The sequence below is a fragment of the Bombus flavifrons genome, chromosome 13 (genome assembly GCF_040668555.2).
Source record: "Bombus flavifrons isolate JBK064 chromosome 13, iyBomFlav1_principal, whole genome shotgun sequence".
Lineage (NCBI taxonomy): Eukaryota > Metazoa > Arthropoda > Insecta > Hymenoptera > Apidae > Bombus > Bombus flavifrons.
The window spans coordinates 8,658,158-8,680,196 of NC_138454.1; the positions used below are offsets into that span (position 1 = coordinate 8,658,158).

General features: G+C 44.2%; 1 protein-coding gene across 7 annotated transcripts; it reads left to right on the forward strand.

The window, feature by feature from the left end:
- Window positions 1-200: 200 nt before the first annotated feature.
- On the forward strand, window positions 201-19,529 carry LOC138185992 (monocarboxylate transporter 12). 7 transcript variants are annotated; one of them, XM_069125388.1, is made up of 12 exons: window positions 201-790; window positions 11,131-11,263; window positions 12,274-12,478; window positions 12,814-12,954; window positions 13,655-13,843; window positions 14,398-14,641; window positions 15,040-15,238; window positions 15,628-15,804; window positions 15,983-16,205; window positions 16,452-16,691; window positions 16,780-16,905; window positions 17,313-19,529. In XM_069125388.1, exons 1-12 carry the CDS (start codon window positions 666-668, stop codon window positions 17,465-17,467), a joined length of 2,157 nt encoding a protein of 718 aa, XP_068981489.1. In that variant the 5' UTR covers window positions 201-665; the 3' UTR covers window positions 17,468-19,529. The 7 variants fall into 7 exon arrangements, with proteins under 7 accessions (XP_068981489.1, XP_068981491.1, XP_068981495.1 ...); XM_069125390.1 differs by having other exon boundaries at window positions 202-887; XM_069125394.1 differs by having other exon boundaries at window positions 203-790; window positions 13,719-13,843.
- Window positions 19,530-22,039: the final 2,510 nt, after the last annotated feature.

Below are 22,039 nucleotides of genomic sequence, written 5' to 3' on the forward strand. Positions count from 1 at the left end.
ACTATATATATATGTTTGTAACGTTTATGAAGGCGGCACGTTTGAATATCAAGGATCAAATCACCGTGTAGTGAAAGGCCAAGCCAAAAAGTTCGAAGACTCGTATCTGGCAAACACGAAATTCGCATTCGGCCGATGGTTTCTCTGTTCCTTTACATACATGTATAAAAAAGAAGAGGAGCACGCAAATGCTCTGGTGAATCGTAGAACGTCATCACTTTGGAGTGAACTCTTTTCTATCTCCCTCCCTCCCTCCGTCCCGAAGGAACGGTACGAGAGTTCGTCGTGCAATAGGCGTATATTCTTGGCGCGACCTACCTTAAGTAAACTTACACTTTCGTTTAAGCGCCACCGTGCAATAGGAGGGGCGAAACGCAAGAAAACGAGCGGAGGTTTGGCGAAACACCGCCTCCGTTCTGTCGCGCGAGAATTGCAAGTGGCTCGTCGTCGTTTATCGCGACTTCCTCGTACTTTTTCCACCAGTTCACCGCGTGCCTTTCGCCTCTTTCCCGTTCTTCTCCTTCGTCTCTTTTCCTTCTTCTCTCCTTTCTCCCTTTCTCTCTCTCTCTCTCTCTTTCTTTCTATTTCTCTTTCTCTCTTATTCTCGCTCTATCTTCTATCTTTCTCGCATACGGTCTCGAACTTCAACACCACTGCCGATTTTTATGGCACTCGTCCCCTCGGTCTGTTCTCACTTCTTCTTCGAGCGAAGCAGTCGACACCAGGATACGACTTGCGCGAGTGTGACATCCGAAGTTCGTGTTTCGTTGACGACAATCATGACGCATACGTGAGTGCATTTCGGTACATGCTCGATGATATACGCGGCATTCACGGGGCTCGGTACACGTGGATTGCCGTTCGTTTCTGTGAAGTTTATCTCGGTGGTGAAGATATATATATATATATATATATATATATATATATATATATATATATATATATATATATATACATACATGGCGGGAAGGAACGAGGATGAATCGCGGTCGATTCGTGGGAATAACTCTAATGCTCGATAGCAAGAAGAACGATAGCAACGAGCAACGTAAATAAATTCCTGTAAAAGAAAATTATCTCGCGAGCTGTTCATGTGCACGGTAATTAAGATCGCGTTCGCGACGCTTTTAAAGAAGATCGAAAACGACGATTTATCTCCGCGTACAGTCCAGAGAACTAAATATACGTATTCTTAGACTTGTCGAACGCACGATCAAGCAAAAAGAGAGCTGGTGTGTATTTCTGCGCCATGCGAGTTCGCGCCACACGACGCGATACTGCGTATTCGTGGCACGTGTAGTCGTGCGTCGGCACTGCACGCCGCCCTTTTTCACGCGGGAACTAGCGAAACTTGTACACGAACCAGTTTTAATCATCCGATTTATCAATTGACGAGTCATGGATCACTTTGGTTATACTCAAACTGCACAAGCGCATCGGTATTATAGAAATGTATCGTGTTTTTCTACCGGACGGACAGATTTTGTTGGCAAATGGCTGTTTCTAAATTGTTCATAGATACCGGGCAACGCATCGTCGCTGTGTAAAATTTTTCAGAATTTTTATCGGCGTTTAAATTATGAAATTGTCAAATTACAACTGATAACGACGCTACGAACAAAAGCGGCCACACAACAAAAACGCAATCAGTATTACGATAAACTAATCGAATATAAAAAGCAGGCCGTACTTGAAATACGCTTAACCAACATTTTTTCCAATGTGCAATCATAATATTCTATGCATTTTGTTAGTATACGAGTATTACCGCGAAACGAACGGGAGGCAAGGACGCGTGCGCCTAGCCACTTCCATAATAAACCTTTTCGCCATTAATTACGTCATCGAGTTCACTATCACCGCGTCTTGTGGTTGGAAACGTCGAAACGGGTTGCCGAGTGGTTCGGTGGTCACACAATCTCCGCTGATTCGGGTTATCGGACAGTCGCCTCCGGAGTCCTTATCGACGATCAACGGAACTCGCGGCGCCGCGTATCGACCGTTTTAACCGCGGCTCGTTAGCGCTTCTAAGTGCAGCCGTTCGATCTCGTAACCAAGAGGGTGGCGTGTTTCGATTTCGATTGTCGATCGAACGGAGCGCGAATCGTAGCCGTCTCGATTCGTCTCGCATCGAACGAACGTCGATCGTCAATCTCGACTAGATTTAACGCGTGCACGCATATCGCATAGCTAACGATCGACTGCGATCCATCGGCGATCGATCAACGATCGTGAGAATTTCGCTTTACTCTTTGCGAGTCAGGTTCCGTCATCTCTATCGAGATAATCTCGAACCTCTGTAGAAGAAGCTCGATTCGCGGACAAACGCAAAGAAGACGAAGATCGAGGGAAACGGCGATTCGATTACTGGCAAACTTCGAAGAAACCTTCGTATTTAATATAATCGTAACTTTCTGCGCTCGTTACGTCACGCTTCGTTCCGGCAGCAGATCATCTGGCGGTGTGAGTCGGAGCATGTGTCCAACGAGACGATCCTGTGAGCTCGAAACGGACCAATCTGGCATTCGGTTGTTATCGGTGACCGATGGAAGCCGTGCACACCCGACGGGATACACAGATCGCGCTTACTCTCGGGCACATCGCGCGTACCGTCTTAGTACACGCGCACGACGCGGCCACGAACACGCGCGCGTTCCTCTCTGGCCTCTTTCCTTCGCACCCGCTCCCTGGAATTTCGGCAGTCGGTGACAGTGGCTTGACGAGGAAAGGTAATCAACCGGCCTTAACCGTTTCAGGTTTAACCAGATGTATCTCTCGTCACGGTGTACATAGTAACCGTTTACATATGTGCGTGTGTGTACGGGCATACGAAAAACTTCTCATTCATGTCTTCTGTTTCTTTGAGTTTACGATAGTGTAAACGCGTGTGTAGTGCACATGTAGGAGTACACGCGTGCGATCGCGTCTATGTATACGTGTTCTGTTGTGTTTTGTATTCTATCGACGCTTAAGCGCACTTCCCGCCTCGAGGTTCGCGCATGCGCGCCCCGCAGCGTCCCTTTGCACGTGGTCGTGCACACACGTAAGCTTGTTTTACGTGTTCCTTACTGTTATTACGAAATTATTAATTACGAAAGATGCAACGATAAGTTGGACACGCGTCTTTCTACGTTCTTTCCTCTTTTACGACACACGTATCTTGTTTCACGCGTGTGTGCATACATTTTCTCGCTTATCGTCGATCGGGTCTACGAGACTGTAGCTATCGACGGGAGACTGAACCAAGACGTCTGCTTTTTTCTGTCCCGTTCGATAATAAAAACATAACTTATCTTCGATGCCGATGACGTTCGATCAGACGAAATAGCGTCGTTTCCGAAATTTCCATACGGTAAGGATCGTGTGCGCGTAGCACGCGCATGCGCGTTGCTCGACCGACCAGATCGGAATATTAATTCCGAATCCGTAATGAGAGCCATTCAACGAATCGACCTTGTCTCGCGTATGAAAATCGCCTGCGTTAATTTCTTTTTCCATTCCCTTTCCGGCTTATCTTTCGATCCGCTTCCCAACTCGGAAACAGATACGTGCCCCTCAGTCCATGTATAAAAACATCATTTTTATTTCTCCTACGAAAAAAAAAGTCAATCGGATCGTTGTTCCTCCATCAGTCTTTTCCTTTCCACGATCGTGTTGAAAAACCCGTATAATAATTATCTTTCGCGTCCTCGTTCGCGAATAACCAGCAATTACAACGAGCAGAATGAAATCATTGCGGTGTCGCGCAAACAAGCCTATGATCATCGACGATCGCTTTATTATTATTTAGTAGCCGGTGTTTTTTCTGTTTCTCAAATGTCTCGAATATTTCATCGATCGTCGTTCTATTTAATTTCCGCTTCGGATCGTTCGGTAAGACATGTAAAACTATGAGAGAAAAGCGCCTGGTGATCACGTGTTAACGCTTAATGGTAAGCAAACACGATTCTGCGTTTCTGTTTTTCCCTGACCTGGGCAAGCTTTTCAAGATGAGAGAGAAACAAGCATAGCGAGAAACGCGGAGAGACAAAGACGCGTGGGTTGGGTCGAGTGGCCTGCAAAAGGAATGTCGGGTTTATTAGCCTGTTTTAGGTCTATTCCTGAAACACAGTCCATCGTCGATTTAGCGTTGAATCGCGAATAATGTTGGTAAATAAACGTGTGCGAAAAATCTGAAAGATAAGTCCTGTTGAACTTTGGCCTCAGCACGTGGCCTCGAGAAGAAGATCGCTTACTCGGCCATACGATTCGTAGGTACATACTACGTGTAGAATCGTTCATTGTATTACCGGTGCCTTTTCAGCGGTCGAGTCATTCACGTTGACGGTCCGAGTGAATGGGAGCTGGCCCACGAGTTTCGCCCTAATCAATTTCTCGAGAGGGGCAACGAGGCCCGCAGCGGAACTAAATAAGGGATTCGTCGTGCTACCGTTCAATAGACTTCCTCTTTCGCGATTTTTTCGTCCAACTTTTGATCTACGTTGGCTTTCAAGCGAAACTCGCCACTTTGCCTCGTACAAATTCGAAGATCTCCCTTCGTTGAATCAACGGAGCTTCGAGAAATCGTCTGATAACTGGCTTCTGTCTTTTTTTTTAAATTACTCGAGATAGAATTTCGATCTTGATTTTAAAAAACAGCGACGAATCATCGAAACGAGTCTCTGCCAGCTACTCCGGCAGCTGCGTATTGTTTACGCGGTACGCTTTTCGTTTGGACCAGCGAAAAATTGAGATAAGTCGGATATCGAAGCACCGATATCGCGTCGATTGCAACGAGTACCAAATTACACGGTACCTTTGATATCAATTTCCTTAGGACAATCACGACACACAGAAAAACAGATAGTAATCGCGCTAATTACATTATCTAAACGAGATAGGAACAGATTTACTTGTACGATAACCAACTTTACATTTTGAACGAGTCGTGTGCTCGAGATAAACGACACTTTCACGCAGTTTAAAATACCTGTAACGCGAGGAAATGTTTTGTCGATTAGTTATCGGTTATTGCGTTGAACATCTCGTCGATTTATCTAATCGGCGATCGATCTCGATAGGCGGGAAATTAAAAAGTTTCGTAAACACGGAAATCTTGAACAAGCGGCGATCGTTCGTTCCATCCTTCGATACTCTAGAAAAATAGATAATTTACCGATCGGTTGAATTTCAGATATCACAGTTTTACGGTATATCGAGGATGTAAAGTCGAAAGTTTGTCAGAGATACGATGTCCGTGAACATACAGCTCGTTTTATTTTCCATGTCGATACTCCAGAAACACAGATAATTTAGTAGTGTCGAGTATTTACGAAATTCCTAGTCGCAGATAAAAACGTCTTGACAATGCACGTTAAGATTCGTTCGTTACGATAATGCATTAACTTGAATATCACCGACGATTATACGGAAACATGCAAATATTGGTACGATCGTCGTTTGATTTATCGGGCCAGAAAGCGATGCGCCGACGTCCTCCATTCCGGTGTATACCCCGAAGTACATATTGCGGTTTGTTTCAATATTTATACACGATATCGACTCGCACCGCGCATATAATTTTCCATTCGACTATTATTCCAAGTGTCGAAGTTGCACGAGATAAGGCAGCAAAAGAGTTTCCTCTTTGCTCGGCTATCGACGATTCCTCGACATCAGAGAGTCGAATAAAAGTTTTCTCGAGACAATAATAACGGAAAAGTATATTGAAAAGTACGAGGCAACGGAATGATGTATACCGCGGTGTTCGATATCGAAACGAATTCTGTACGAGAACGATAGCAGTATTCGCAACTTGGATTCTACGAGTCGTTGCTCGATCGACCGCGTCTTCGTTAGAAAGAGCATCCTGTTACCGGTCGGCGATAATTAAAGCGAACGTTGCATGAAAATTCAATTGAAAACCTGACAATTTTCCAATTAGGCACAATATGCCGCTTAAATAGAATTGAACGAGCCCCTAACGAGGGCTTCTTTCCCGCCATCAAAACGAATAGTGTGTTTCCGCGGCGTTTCCAGGAAGACGCGTTCAATACAGTCGCAGCTATCGTCAAATCTACTTCGTTACATCTTATTCGTTTGCAACGAATAAATAGATTATTTCTTCGGTTTCTCGCGGGATATTTGCATTTGCTGACGAGAACCACGTTTATTTGTATCGTGGTCGATGGTCTCGCGTCGAAATTGCGGAGATTCGATTCTTCGTAGAATTCTAAAATTCCAAATAAAAGAATTTCTAACGCCAACTAGCTACTCTTGAAAAATTGTTTTGTAAGTTGGCAGAAGGGTAGTCGTTCGATTTATTTCGGACAATTTTGAATAATAAAACGATCGAATTCTTCGACTATATATATTTTATCTATATCCCGAGCAACACGAGTAAGAGGCCAGTGAAAGCAACAAAACTTTTCAAACGTTGATTGGAAAAGTTTCACGCCAGAATAGACACATTCCAAGAAATGTAACTACCCCAACGGGGAACTTTTACAATCGGTCAGTCTGTCTGAAACAATCGTGGCTAGTAACGTCGTTTACGATTTTTAAATTACGTCTTTCAACGGATCCCGCTCTTTGTCCCGCTCTCCGCTTTAAACAGATGGAAATAAAAATGTAGAAAACTGACAATCACTGCGCACGATAAGACAATTTGTTTATGGAACAAAGCGATGGAAGACGATTCGGCTAGACGATTCACCAGCTTGTCGTAGGTATTCGCTTCGTTTCGTCGTCGCGTACGTTGTCTACGACGGTGAAGAATGAACAATGCAGAGAAAAGAAAAAGACAGAATCCGATGCGTTTGATATCGAGCCAGGAACGAATTCTCGAATAAACGGGCCAGTGCATTGTGTCCAGTATCCAACACGATAATGGCTATCTATCCGCTTTCCATCGATAATTGCTTCTTCTTGTTTTTGGAGCACCGATTGCTCGTCGATCGGTATCCTTTCGATTTCCTTTTCCGCGTCTCGCTCTCCCGACACAACTGCTTCAATGGGCCTTCTTTTTATATCGCTATTATTAGGCGAGCCTGACTCTATTCTCAGAGCACGCACCATGCAACCGGGGGATTATTTCGAGAAAATATCTTCGCCGGTGTCGGTTCGATATACCGTTCCTTGCTTCCGTGTATCCGGCTATTTTCTCAATGTTGGAGACGCTACTGCAAGACTTTTTCACTACAAAACAAGAAACTGGATGCTTCTTTTTCGGTCCCTCGGAGCTTTCGAAATTGTGGTCCCTCGCATTTATAGATTCTCATTCTTAGTTAACTTCCCCAGGGATAAATATTTCTAGCCGCGTAGTTTATACGTAGCAGAGTGTTGAAACGGAGACGGCGATGATCGTTTACTTTGTCGGCACTTTTCGTATGTCTTTGGATTTACAATTTTCTTATTATTAAAAGTAAATCGATATCGGTGCGTAGCCGAGTCTCAAGACTCGCAAGTTGAATCTTTCAAACGATCCTCTGATTATCCTGAGAATCTTATCCGGATACCTCAACTGTGTTTAGGATGTCCGCTGAAAGTGGTGTAACGTAAGCAAGCAACAAGGTAAATTTACCCTCGGATACCGTGTAAACTGTAATATTAGCTGTTTAGAAAGTTGAATAGTCTTGTCGCAGCTTACAGGTGCTCGTTAAATTCAAATTTTCTGCAACTCGGTCTTAAGGACGACAGAAACACCTACGACTAGCAAGCAACAGCTCTGCACGTTGTGTAAATAAGAAAACTGATCTCCACTTTGTTCGCTTTAATTCCTATAACACGGTCTCCAAACGAGAATGTTCATGTTCTCAGTTTGCTGGCCGCAGTGAATACTTAACATAACTTCGAACGTTGCTCTGGTCCACAGCTATCGATTAGACTGTAATCGTTGGAGTATGTCGATTACGTGTCTCGATCAGACTGTACAGCTCAAACGTAGCAAATTCCAGCTATCATAGCGCAAAAAGTTGCTCTCCGACGTTGGCTATTTGAATTTTCGTAATACGTTCCGAGAACGTGGTTATCATCGATAGAAAATGCCTATTCTTAATTTCTTCGTCGTAGGTAATTAACCCTACGACGAGTGCCATTCTAGCTCGTAGTTATCAATTAATTAGAGCATCAATTATCACCGTTTCAATGGCAGCCTAACCGTTCGAAACCCCGAGCACACCCCAGTTGTTGTAGGACCGAGAGTCGATAAGCGTTCGATTTGGCTACGAGTTCGTTGCCTTTCTAACAAAATTTCGACGATCGTTGAACAACGCTGCGATACCTGGTGCATTCGGGTGATTTAAAGGTTCGTAGGAAGCTGTGGAGCGAGAGTTAGCCGCGACTTACTAAAAATAAGCGCTCCCCTTATCAGCAGGCTGAGTTTACACAATCCTATTTGCACAATACTCGTCAAACCGTGCAACGATACGGCTTCGTCAGAGAACGTCGTCGTTACACGTGGACCAACAGGACCCTGAACCGTTTCATTTAGCGTTAACCAGCCAGTGTCGAAACCTCTGCTTCGTTTTCTTCTTCGTTTTCTTCCCTTCTATCTTCTGGGCTAGATCGTAGCAGATTATCCGTGGTTATTCGTATTTATATCTGCTACGACCTTGTGTCCAACGACGACCAGAAAGAATAACGGGCGACAGGAACACGCAGGGGACCGTTTTCGGGGACTTTCTGTTTGAAGTAATTTCGACGCTCGTACGAGAAATATGGAACGTTGGTAGAACGATCGTGAACGAAATGTTTGTCGAGGAAAGTAACGGGAAAATGTTTTCGATTCCATCGAGTCTTTGCTCTATACGTATGTGTACGTTTATTACCATTATATTAGTTAACCAAATTAACGATGGTTGTGATACTATCGACAAGCTGGCAAACAAGATCGATCGAATCGAGAGATAATCCAAAGTATCGAATAATCGTCGCTTAAATCTTTTGATAAAGTCGCTAATACGAGATGCAATGTTGCGTTTATCAAAATTTTGGTAAGCTTATCTGGCGATTTCCTGCGGTAATTTCGACTCGAAGGTGAAGTGCGATATTAATTCGTGACGATTATTGTGCCGCGGTGATCCTGGAATGCGTAACTTTTTCCACGATAGCTCGACTTTCGTGTGTTTAGGAAGCCGACGATCACGCGAAGATAAACGCGTTGTAATTTAGAAAGCAGTAGCGAACGAAGTAATTCCAAGAGAAATATTATTCGTCCGAAATCTCGGAATTTATTTCCTTTCGTTCTTCCATCAACGATATCACGATGCTCTGAAAGATTTGCGAGCGTTGTAAGAGAGTACATAGTAAACAGAGATTAAAACGATTTACCGTGTTTTCAGAGATGCGTTTTGTTTGATATGCAAACGACGCGAAATTGGCTAACATAGGCCGTATCTTATCATTCACAGAATACGACATACAAACACGCCCGTTTATTAGAGCAGCGGTCTGTTCTCGGCCGATCAATTGTCCATGGTCCTACGTCGAACCATCGACGACAGACTATCTTCCGGTGTTTCGCGAACAACAGACAGGTGGACCATTTCTTGGTCAACTTCACAGCCTGTATAGGAACGTTCCAAGTTATTCGTTTGCCTTGTGTGAAAAGTTATCTTTTTTTCATGGCTAAATCCTAGATGCACGGTATGTAATGACATTTCATTTATTACTTTTATCTTCGTAAAGTTTCTATTCTTTATGAAACATTTATGTCGATCCGTTTTTCCAATATCTTATTAACATTCATTTCAAGAATATCGCCATTATTTATGCAATCGTGATATATAGATTTTCATCGGCAACGGTTAAAAAGCTCGACGTTACTCTAACGGAGCACATGCTCCCAACGTTGAAATTCATTCTCGGCTGAAGGTCGGTCAAGAACATTGAGAAAGGTCAAGGCCGGCCGAACATACCGAACAATCGGCACGTGACTTGAACTATCAACCCGTTTGGGATCGGCATGGCCGATTGTTCGTGTGGCAATTTAACGAGCTGATTGCTCTTTCGCCCGTGGGACTGTACTTCGTGTATGTGGCCGTATCAGCTGTGAGAAATTTTCTCAGCAGAAACTTCGTCCTTAATCGAGTTCTTCGTTGTACGTTGAACATCACGGTCAATGGTCGAGGTACGCGTGTCCTCGTTCCAGTGAATCAGAATTAGTGCGGTTCCTCACGTTTCAACCGAACTTTTCCTTTCGATTTCGTGTAGTGGCCCGTGGCTCATTGAACGAACGTAGGCGACGATTCTTTTTTCGATAATTGCTTGTGCTCGTTCCGTGTTGGTAAGTTAACATTATCGAGTCGCATCGCCCTTGACCTACCTCATACTAGCCGTAATCGTATCAAACTGGACCAACGTTACGAAGCATGGCTGCTGATGAAGCAATGAAAGACAGAAGTCTGGAACCGCACGAGGCTTGTTTTCTTCGACGATATCCGTCCGTAATTCCGCCCACTCGTCGGATGTTTATCGAGACGTCACTTTCTTCCTGATACCGGCCACTGTTGGCTCCCATCGCCACGTTTACGACATATTGTATGCTACATAAAACTGGCTATAACATCTATGATTCACACAGACTGCTGTACAGTAGCACACTTCCAGTTGAGGATTCCAGTTGTCCGCGACTGAAGCCAATCCGTGTCTAGACGCTTTTTCCATTTCTTTCGCGATCCATTTCGTCGATCTCAACGTTCGTCTGTTACAATGTGCGCTTTGTGACTTTGTGCTCGTTATATCCCATTGACATCTTCGATATTACGACCCTTCGTTGGAGAGGGTTGGTTCGTCGTAAAGGAGAGAAAGGTCGCGGAAAGAAGGAAAGTCTCGTCGTTGATTCCTCCCCCGTCTCGTGGCACCGCGTGCACGTGCATAATTTATAGGTATGATAATACACGCGTATTTACGTTATGTAGCATCATGCACGACGAGTACGGCGAGTCGCAGCGCGGATCGAGCACGATGCAAACAAATACTTAATTAAGTTACTCGTTGATAGATAATGATATACAAATTACAAAACGTACGAACGTAGTCGTTTGCTTTTCGACCTTATCTTCGCCGCGTTCGCCTTCGTTTCGATTCATCTCTTTCTTTTTATTTTCACGATCTATCACGCTCTTTGCAACGGTCCATCCTCTGTTCCAGTCAACCGTGGACGATGATGGCGTCATTGGAGAATAAAGTGGATGAACAAGTCAGCAAGGTACCGCAGCAGAATGGAGGCAATTGCAGGAACGAGGAACTGCAGTTGGAAGACTTTCGAGATAACAATAACGAGGTGAGACACTGCAGGACTGATCTGAACGTATCTGTATCGCGCTTCGGTGGTCGTACGGACTGTGCAAATGAAACGACAGGGATCGGTTCGTTCGGGATGAGCGACGTTACCGCTGTTAATCGTAGAATACGACACCTCGATGATCGTTGACATTTCTTTCAAACGATGTATTTTCAATGACTAGCTCGGTCATTTCCGTAAATTCTCCACTGTAAGAAAGCTAACAGGGAAGAAGCTTGCGAGATACGAGGTCCGAAAGACGAGCTACGCGTAATAAGATATTTAAAATTTGCGAACGTTATTCTACGATTTACGTATTCGTTTTGCCGAGAAGAGCGGTCAGCTTCGGTACAGCGTGCGCGAAAGAAAAGTTCCAACGATGCTGGAACAGTGGCGAAACTTGCGAAACGCGGAGCTGCTCCGATGCTCTGTAAAGAGATTAGCAACAATCGTCGGCGATATCGTTGCACGAGACTAAAAATACTGGCCGTAGTAATTCATAAATCGAGTTCTCTGTTAAAGTGAATCGGTATCAGCGTCACATGGCGCGGTCGCGGTCGCGGTCGTCGGTTCGATAACACGTCAGAGTTTTGGGTCACGCGCGGTCTAGCAAAACGCGAAAGTCGCCGGCTTGGACGGTTTCAGACGTTCTTTAGCCTTGATCTCGAGCACCTTGTGAATTTCCACGAATGACGGTGTTGAAACGTTCGTCGCTGGCCGTCCACCGAGCCACACGATATTTCTTGCCTTCAGTTTCCGAATCTCCTTCTTGTTTTTACAAACTGCCAGATGTTCTTTGTTGGCCCGTGAAAGTACCTTGGAAACTTGAAACGACGACCTAACGAAAATTGAGCCGCAAGAAACGAGAAACCGATCCTGCATCGTGTTTTAGCTCGTCTTTGCTTGCCTATTAGTATGATAATCGAAGGAAAGTTTTAAGGAAAGCACGAAACTTCTGGTAGAAATACATTTTCATGCACGTGAAAACTTTTTGTCGTTGGTGTTGACAGAGCATCGAGGTGGAGATGGTGGTGCCACCGGATGGTGGATGGGGTTGGATGATCGTCGCAGCCTCCTTCATGTGCAACCTCTTCGTGGACGGCATCATTTTCAGCTTCGGTGTCTTTCTCAACGATATTTCCGAAGCTTTCGCAGTGTCGAAGGCGAGAGTGGCGCTGGTTGGTTCGTTGCAGTCTGGATTTTATCTTATGGCTGGTCAGTGACAAAAAAAGAGCGTATAAATATAAATCGTCCGATAGGCCGCACGATAATTGAAAAATACATTTTGTATCGAACGTCGAATTAATTTTTCTTCTTAATTCTTTCTGCTTTATTCCGTGACTTATCTCATTTATTTTTAAAGTATCTTCTTAATTAGCTGTCAACGTAATAGCTCCAAGTATAATTAGCTTTTTCTATAACGTCGTATAACTTGATAGCAAAATTCCGATTACAGCGCATTATAATACATTTCCCTTTTCAACGCGAAATATCGTTGATTTTAACGATAAATTAATTTTCAATATGGACCGCTTGTGTTTTATTCGCAGGCCCATTCGTGTCAGCATTGGCCAACAGGTACGGCTTTCGTCTGGTAGCGATCCTTGGAAGCGTGATAAGTTGCAGCGCCTTTGTCCTGTCGTACTTCAGCACTTCCATCGAGTTCCTCTATATCTCTTACGGCGTGCTCGGTAAGTTCTTATCCTACGTACAGGGTAGAGCGTCCAACAGAGTACTGAAATATTACGTTTTGGCTCTTGGAAGCTGCGAATGTTGTTCAATTTTCAATGTTGGACAAATTTGCACGATTTCGAGGCATTTGCATATTCTTCGACGCACTTTTGTCTTTGGAACACCTACGTAACACCTTGGAAGCTGCGCGAACATTCGGCTACGTTCTTTCGGATATACCACCCTGTATACGCTTGTTCCGGACCAAGTTTCTACCGCCTGGACAGAAAAGTTTCCCTTTTATCCTGGTGTTCCATTTTGCATGCAAAGAACGTTCCCCTTTCGAGGCACGTGAACGACGTCGCTTTCCATTCGCCGTGTTCTCGCGATCGAAATTTCTTGAATAAAAAGACCGGCAAAAGGGAGGAACGGGTGCACCTAAAACTAACGTTAACTTTCATACTGAAATTATTGCAACTGGAGAATTCGTTAAAATTCCTTTCGTACGATAAAACGATACACTCGACTAACATTAATTTTCATATCCAAAGAACCGGAACCGTTTGAAGTAAAAAGAAAGAGAGAAAAAATTGCTGTCGCGCGATTGTCGAAACGCGAGTCCCAAGTAGAGCAGCGACGATTTAAATAAAAAATTCCATTCCGTGATTCATCGTTTCTATTTCTCCCGTTTCACGTGGTATTTGTGTCTTGCATTGTTAGGAGGTATCGGGGCAGGCCTGATTTACGTGCCGGCTGTCATAACTACCGGATTTTATTTTGAAAGATGGCGAGCGCTGGCTACCGGGATCGCGGTCTGCGGATCCGGAATCGGCGCTTTCATGCTCGCGCCTATCTCAGACATACTGGTGAAGCAATTCGGTTGGAGGGGCGCCTTGCTCTTCCAAGCAGGTAATCGATAAAACATCCGGTTGATCCACCTTTGATATCGCAACACCAGTCTTTGATTGAATTCGAGAGAATTTTTCTAAGATTCTTTAACAACGATATCATCGATTCGGTGATTTGTCAATAAGATAGTATCAATGTTATCGTCTTGTAGCATGTTTGACAAACGTTCCATTGTTTTGTCATTCGACATTTTCTTTTCGAGCAAACAGTGGAAACTTTAGAATTGTATTTCCACAGAGCGTTGTTCAAACACTTTCGCTTGCCCAATGTTATCGATGAAGTTTTCCACTCGTTTTAACGTTTCTTTATTTTTTATATTAGAAGTTGAAACAGCAGTTTCAATCCAGGACTGATCGAAAGTTTCTATTTCGCGATATTAACACGTTAACTGCGTTAACAATAATCCCTTACGGGGTGCGTAGTTAAATCAAGCAATGACCTGTATACGTAGTCAACGACGTAGTCAACTGGTTAAAAAAAAAAATTATACGCATATATAATAAACAAGTATTTTACGTTAGAACATTTCTACAACATTGCTTGAAATGTCATAGGAATGCTGTTAAATTGTGCCATTTTCGGTGCCATGTTCCGTCCATTGAAGTCAACGCGGATTAAGGTGAAATCCAGCCCGGAGAACGCGGGTTTAGAAGTAAAAAGCAGTTTGATGGCAAGGGGAGTGTCCACGGCGTCGTTGCATTGTATACAACCAGGGAGAAGCGGTTTCTTTGGAACCAATAACAATACCGATTACCCAACGGCTGCTGAGCTGCTTGGAAGCAACCCCAACATAGTAAAGTAATAATTAAATCTCCATCTATTTTCAATTTTTCAAAAGTACTACGATCTTAAAGCTAGAAAAAAATCCTTTATTTATGTACTTTGAAATGTTCACTCGAAGTATGAATCGCGATAAATTCGAAGGGAATACTCCGAGAAATAGAAATTGCCAACTTCGTACAAGTTTCGTTCGTAGAGATTACAGTCTCTTATTTAAGGCGTAAAACGTGCTGCGAGTTGCACGCTATAGTTAGAACAAAAGTAGCAGTTAAACGCGGTCGAACCAACACGATGAACGAGTCTTAAGTCGACAAACTCGTAAAGATAGAAGAAACGTTAAGCTACGAAGAAGAAGAAGAAGGAAAGGGACTGGGTTTCAGACAGTGGGTGCTGATTTGACAAACTTCTTATTGCAGCGCCTCCAAGTCGTTGCATTCTCTTCATAAGATTCACGCGGAGCTGCGAACTCTGGAAAGGAAGTTGAGTAGCTCGGAGAAGCGGCTGTCCGTGCCCATCTATCCAGAGTTGGACGTGAACATGGACGAGAAGATGGTCGAAGAGGAGAACAATCTCCTCGGTGGAGATGTGGAGAGACTGAATGGCAAAGTGCCCACGGTGAGCGTAAAACACTCATCTCGCGTTATTCTAACTTTTAAACAGGTCAAAATGCGCGAACGTTTCTAACGTTCTACGTTGTTATCGGTTGTCTCGGGCCGAGTAAATAGAGGCAAATATCAAATTTATCGTTATGCAGAGCCAAGCTACCGTCCTGTAAAAGCTCCGCGAGAATTCCAAAAGATGAACGATGTTTTACGATTCGTAGAAAAAGACGCAAATTGTAGAAAGATCAACTGGTTATGCTAGGATACTCGTGGCGATACATGTAGTTTGCGGACACTACTGAACTTTTATGGCATTTTTATGGCAGTTCCTGTGCCAGCAGGATTCATTTAGCCGCGATAACAGTACGTTCTGGTTAAGTGAGTAGAGGAAATTGTTGGCAGATTCGCAGACATACGATCAGCGGTAGACGACTGCGCGCGGACTCGGACTGCAGCCAGAAATCGTTGAAGATGGGCAACAGGCGAAACCCATTCAGCAAGGATCCGCAGAGACCGTTCTACAGGGACGATATCTTTTACGGCGGTTCCCTGAACAGACTGCCGCATTACAAATCGCAGGTAAAAAACGGAACGAAATACCGTTGAATGCTTCAAGTTGGCTTGAAAAAAGTAAATTTTTGTACGAATTACGCGAGTTTACGGTGTCTGCAAATTGTAACAGTAAATGATGGATTTTTTCATGTAGACACGACTACTCTCGAACGATTCATACATTTTTTAACCACCATTTGCACAGCAATCGTCCGTTGGCTATCACATGTCTGTCACGCGTTTGCCTACTGCGACGGACGTCGCCGAAGAGGAGAGTGGAAGCTGTTACATCTGTCCAGAGAGCGTACGCCGAATCTTGACGACAATGCTCGATTTGAGTCTTCTCAAGAGTCCATCTTTCTTGATCCTGGCTATATCCGGTGGACTTACGATGATGGGCTTCTATACACCTTTTATGTACGTCCCAGGTATCGTATCACGTTTCATCAAATCGTTTCTTTCCCATTTTTAAAAGCTTCGAAAGCTGCCGACAAAAGTATCCCATTTTCCCCCGTTATGTTCGCGGCATTTCGAAAATATCGAATTCGCCAAAGAAAAGAGAAGAAAATTCGAAGGATATCGGTTCGATTTTATCCGATCAAGTGTCCCATATTAAAAATCGACTATGCGCCAAAAAGACGAAAGAAACCAGCGTGGTCGGTTCTGTTCTGCAGATCGAGCCCAATTGGCAGGCATCGAGGCCTCGACCGCTATGTTTCTTGTCTCTGTGATCGGTATCGGCAACACCATTGGCCGTGTCGTGTGTGGATTGGCTAGCAGCTTGCCAGGAGTTAACGCGTTGGTCGTCAACAATATATTCATCAGTGCCGCTGGCCTTTTCACCATTTTCTCCGGATTATCGCTCAGCAAGGGCTACCAGTTCTTTTACGCTGCCGGTTTTGGCACTAGCATATGTAAGTATATGGTGGTTACTAAGCTTGAAGATATCGTTTCTGGTGTTTCAAATCTGTAGATATTGAGTTAAAATTTCTGTCATTGCAGCTGTCTTCGCCTCGCTGCGATCGATCCTGGTGGTAGATCTCCTGGGATTAGAGAAACTGACCAACGCTTTCGGATTGCTTCTTTTGTTTCAAGGCGTGGCAGCTGCCGTAGGCGCGCCTCTTGCAGGTGATTAGAAAATATCGATTCTCATGCCCAGAGGGGATGTTACGCGACAATATATCGGAACGTTGTTGTGCAACAGCGATACAAATCACGAACGTTCCATATTATTACACTTTACGATAGAGTGATCGATCGTGATACATTTGAATGTTGAATCAAAAGTCACCGGTAACTAATGCCGTTTCCATCATGTAATTAATTAGCATCGATCTCGAGACGAGATACAGATCGCGGAATAAATTTCATGAGATACTTTCATAAATTGAGAATACAGATAAGATAAGACGACGATGGATAAGTACACGCTTGAAAGTCGTCTAATCTATTTTTACAAGTGTAAGTAATTTCGTATGTTTCAACGTGTTAATTAGTATTATACAATAAAAAGGCGTATTGGTCCATTTGTTTAGGTATCTTTATGGATGCAACCGGAAGCTACGACGCCTCGTTTTACCTGTCTGGTAGCCTGATCTTTCTGTCGGCTGTGATCTGTTATCCCTTGAAGAGAATCAACGTGTGGGAGACTAAAAAAAACGGCGACAAATGCAGCGACGATCCATCCTAGTCCTGGTCGACGTCGAGCGCAAGACAGAATGCCGAAGACTGAAGTCTATCACGTATTCTCGTTGTCGGCCACCGTGTGTGTTTGTACATACTAACGCGTAAATAATTTATAACACGACTGCTCGAATCGATAATTAATCCGTGTGGTGGCAGCAGGACCAGCGTGATCATCGCAGCTATGAGAACACGTGGCAAAGGGGCTCGTTCGTGTTTCAGCTTCGAACTCGGTCGATCTTTGGAACTAAAACGGTCTATCGAGACGTTCAGGAGAGTGCAACTGACGATTCCATGCTGAGAGGAATACCGTCCAGAGTATAAAGATTCTGCCCAAATCTAAGGTCGAGCTTTGTATTCCCATGAAACGTCGGAGTGCTCTTTTCGTATTCAGAGTAGCGCGTGAACATGTCGCGAACTCGCTGTCAGCTTTTACGCTGTTTTTAATCACCGACGTGCCTTCTCGTATCTTACAACGGATGGTTGGGAGTCGTGAGATATTTTTCTAGATCGTTCGATGACGGAAGATATGTGTTCGTTGTTACGTGCCTTGCGTTTTCATAAAGAGATTTTACTCGAAGGTTCCCACGTTATTCATTGGGATGCTTTATAATTGATAGTTCGCCGATCTCCTGTTAATTTACAGGAATTGCAAGGATTTTAGAATGTAAGGAAGACGTTTGTACATCAACACGCGCCTCCGGAAGAACAGATTAATGCTTTACTCCTATGTACGTTCTATTTGATCCAGCTTCGCTACGATTCTATACTGTCAAAAATCTTATTTATAGCGCGATATCGTAAATACGATCGTGTACACCTATTTCCTTATTGCAATGCTGCAGACGGGAATAATTACGCTGCTTTATCTATTGTACATCTTGCATCGTTTCGAGAGGAATGCGCATGGAACGTTTGTATCTCTAGGAAGATTGGCGCGCGAAGGCGAAGTGAATATTCTCGTTAAATCGATCGATCACGCCTTCCACTTCCGCGAATATCTTATAAAACGCGTTTCTATAATGAATAAGCAACACACTATTACACGCGAAGGCGTATGTACTTGCATAAACGAGTACACGTAATCTAGATAGATCGTGCATCCGTTCTGGTGCAATGCTATTTATAGAGTTAATTAATCATTAAACCGACATCCGGCAGCGTGGTTCCGGATGTTCGGCTCACCACTAGGTGTTTAAGGATTTGCTCAAAAATGAAATCCGTTCCTATTGTTCCTAATTAATTATCTACTCTAGCATTTTTCTTTGTGTTTCTTTTTTTGTTTTTGTTTCCTTAGAATTATTCGATGTGCTTCGTGACGATGTAGCGTTGCATCGTTCCGCGGAGGATTGATCATTTCATTACTTAAGAATTTATTTAACAGTGCCGCAAAAATGAACGTTCGTCGAAGAAGGTACAAAAATATTGTACCAAGTGTATCGCAGCAGATAAGAAATGTGTGAAAAAATTCAGTCGCAGCTAGCATTTCGAAACACAGTGGAAGAATGTATCCGCTTTTAAACTAAAGACCATCTTACCTGTTACGATACACACCCCGTTTCCAATCTACGAAGTACGAACGAAAAGTCGATATTGTTCAGAGTGCGTACGACGCGCGTGATGCCAGTGATCCGAATCGAACACGCGATACAACCTACGGTACGAAACAATCAGAAAAGAAAATATCGGAGAAGAAGAAAAACATGCGCGGATGTATTTTCCGATCGCGATATTTTCCCAACTTTCTAAGCTACCCTCTCTCTTTGCCAAACAATTTTCTACGCGAGCTTCGACATGTCGCATTAAAGAGCGACACGTGCCAAATGTGATATTCCATTAGACGACGTAACGTTTGTTTCGATAGGTAATAGAGTCTCGTGGAAATAGATTGTACGATCTCGTTTTCAGACATATACTCGATCGCGTGTCACGAGGATGGTCGCCGCGTGATACGCGTCGCATACTTGCTGATTGACAGCGAAACGATATTGTTACACAAATATGTAAACGTGTAATTAAATATCAAGACTACGAAAAGGAAAGAGATAAAAGACGAGGAACGTCTGAAACTTGAATTTTCCATGCGGTTCGCCCTGCCTTGTACGTTCCTTCTGTTCTGCCACTCCTACTGTCTCCAACGTACGACGCAACATCGCTCGTAAATGTTATAAATTATTTATCAGCGTGTATACGTACGATCGTTGAAACGTTCGTTGTATTTGATCGTATGCGTGGTTTTCCTGTTCTTTATTGCCAATTACGAGCTGCAAATCCGAGATAAAATTTATCACTTTTCATGTTACCTTTATTGCGCTCGATCCATATGTTTTGCGAAGCCATTCGTTAACGCAACCTGGAATTCTCTCTTTCTTCGGCCGTGCGTGTTATCTCGTTTTAACAAGGGCGAGGATTCTCGACGACGTTGTCTTCTCCGCGAGTTCTTCGGTTTTACGATCCAGACCAAAAGACGACGAACTGTTTCAAGGGGACAGGTAACCTTTTTCGTCGTCTACGAGAAGCGTTAAAGATCATCGGAGAACAGGACTCTTTCCTTAATGGTATCTTTTAATCTTCAATCTCTTTTTTCTCTTCTGCCCCGTATTTTCTTCGTTTCTGAAAAATGTTTTTTTACCAGATACGTATGTACCTGGAACACGTCGAAGTACTATCACGTTATAAGGCAGAGCAGAGTTTCGCGTGCACGAGATCGATATTATCCTCATCAGCGCGTATTGGAATCCATAACGAAGCGGCAGTGATACGAAACAACGCGCCCAAGCTATCTGCCGGAGAAACAGATAATTCTCGCTAGCCAAACCAACCAGAGAATTTCCTAATCTTCTAACGAATCGGCCAGATTGAAAATCGCATCTTCGTCATTTCTCCGATAATTCCTATCGGCCATTAAATTACACCCCGAGCTTCCACTCGTTCCAGATTTTTTTCCAAAGCGAACTTTACGATTCTTGTCTAGAAATTTGGTCACCGTGTCGCAGCGGTCGTGGTCAAAGCTTCTGTCGAGGTATAAGTTCAAAGAAGAAGGTCGCGCGACGAGGAGAGGAGGAACGTGTTTAACGAACGGCAATAATTTATGCCCGGGCACGGCCGTGCGTGGAAAAAACTCGTTGTGCTCGTCTTCCCGCCTCGACTTCGACCAGTAGGCCAGCCAGTGAGCGAACTCATAAATAGCGGAAAAGGCTGGCAATTCGCTTTTACGTTCGGAGGGCTCTGCTCGCGTCCGTCCGAATTGCTCTTTTTCGAACTGGCTATTGCCACACTCCACTCCGAACGGATGATTGAAAAAAATGCGGCACAGCCGCTAAACCGCGAGATCCGCGCGCATTTCCTTCGAACCCTAGTAATTCCGTTTCCGGTTCCTGGGGTTACAATGTCGTTTCTGGTTATCTGCTTACTATCGCCGCGTACATGCTTCGCGTTACTTTCCAAATAAAACCGGTTAATCATTCGGAGCTTACATATTTTATACGCGTTTCCCGTTGGTTGTACAAGCAGCCTGGATAAGATCGATCGAACTGATCTTTTCTGTCCGTTGAACGCGAGGGGAAAGCAACGATCCAGGACGGAAGTCGATTAAGAATTCTTCTGCCTTCGGGCTAGCCCTCTTTTTCAAGCGTCGAGTAGAACGGTTTAAAATCGGCTCTCGCCGTAGATACGATGTTTTGCCACGATTTGCCCCTTGATAACTTTCCGACGAGAGATATGGATCGGCAAAGATCGAAGATACAGCGCGACGTATGATTTGTCTTTTGGCAGGAACGGAAGCACGTGGTTGTGTTTTATACGGGGGCGGTATTGATTGGATATTTTTATAATACTCTCCTACAGCGGACGTTGATTTAAACCCGCCATCTGTTTATTAATATTCTTTGGACGATTCGGAGATCGAATTATTAATGGAATACTCGAAGACCAGTCTGCCAACGGTAACATCGATATTCCGAAATGACCGATTTCTTTGTCAAGTATCCCCGCGTCGTCGAATCTGTGGAATAGTATCCTCGACGCAACAACAGCCCCTTCTTCAACGTGCAGCAATTACCTTCCCCCTTAAGACAGAGTAAACCGCTCTTTAAACCGTCCCTCAAGTACTCCTTTCCGTCCATCGAGACGGTCCCGTTTCTCCTATAGACTTGTCCTCGCGCGTTTCTATCCTCTTCACAAGGGGAGACGGAGTAACAGCTCTTGGGGGTGGATCAGCAAAAAAAAGAGACAACAGAGCGAGTTCTCGTCTCCCGTGAGGGAAGGACAGAAAGCGAGGTAGCACGAGGGTCGGAAGAAGGAGAGAAGAGAAAAGACGATGGTGGCTGGTGAACGCGAGAAAGGTAGGGTATTAACCGTGAAGAAACGAGGACCGGCTTTTCACGGTGGTGTCTCGAAGGCATAGCGGGGTCTCTGCTTCCGACTGCAGATACATTGCGACATGGAACCGGGGGTTAGTGTAGGGGGTTTCGTGGTGGCGCGAGAGGGGCGAAGGGACCGGCGACGAGGGTGGTGGGTTGCTCGGGGCTCGAAAGGGGGATGAAATGCGCCGCGACGCGCTGCGGCGAAGCCAGACGGA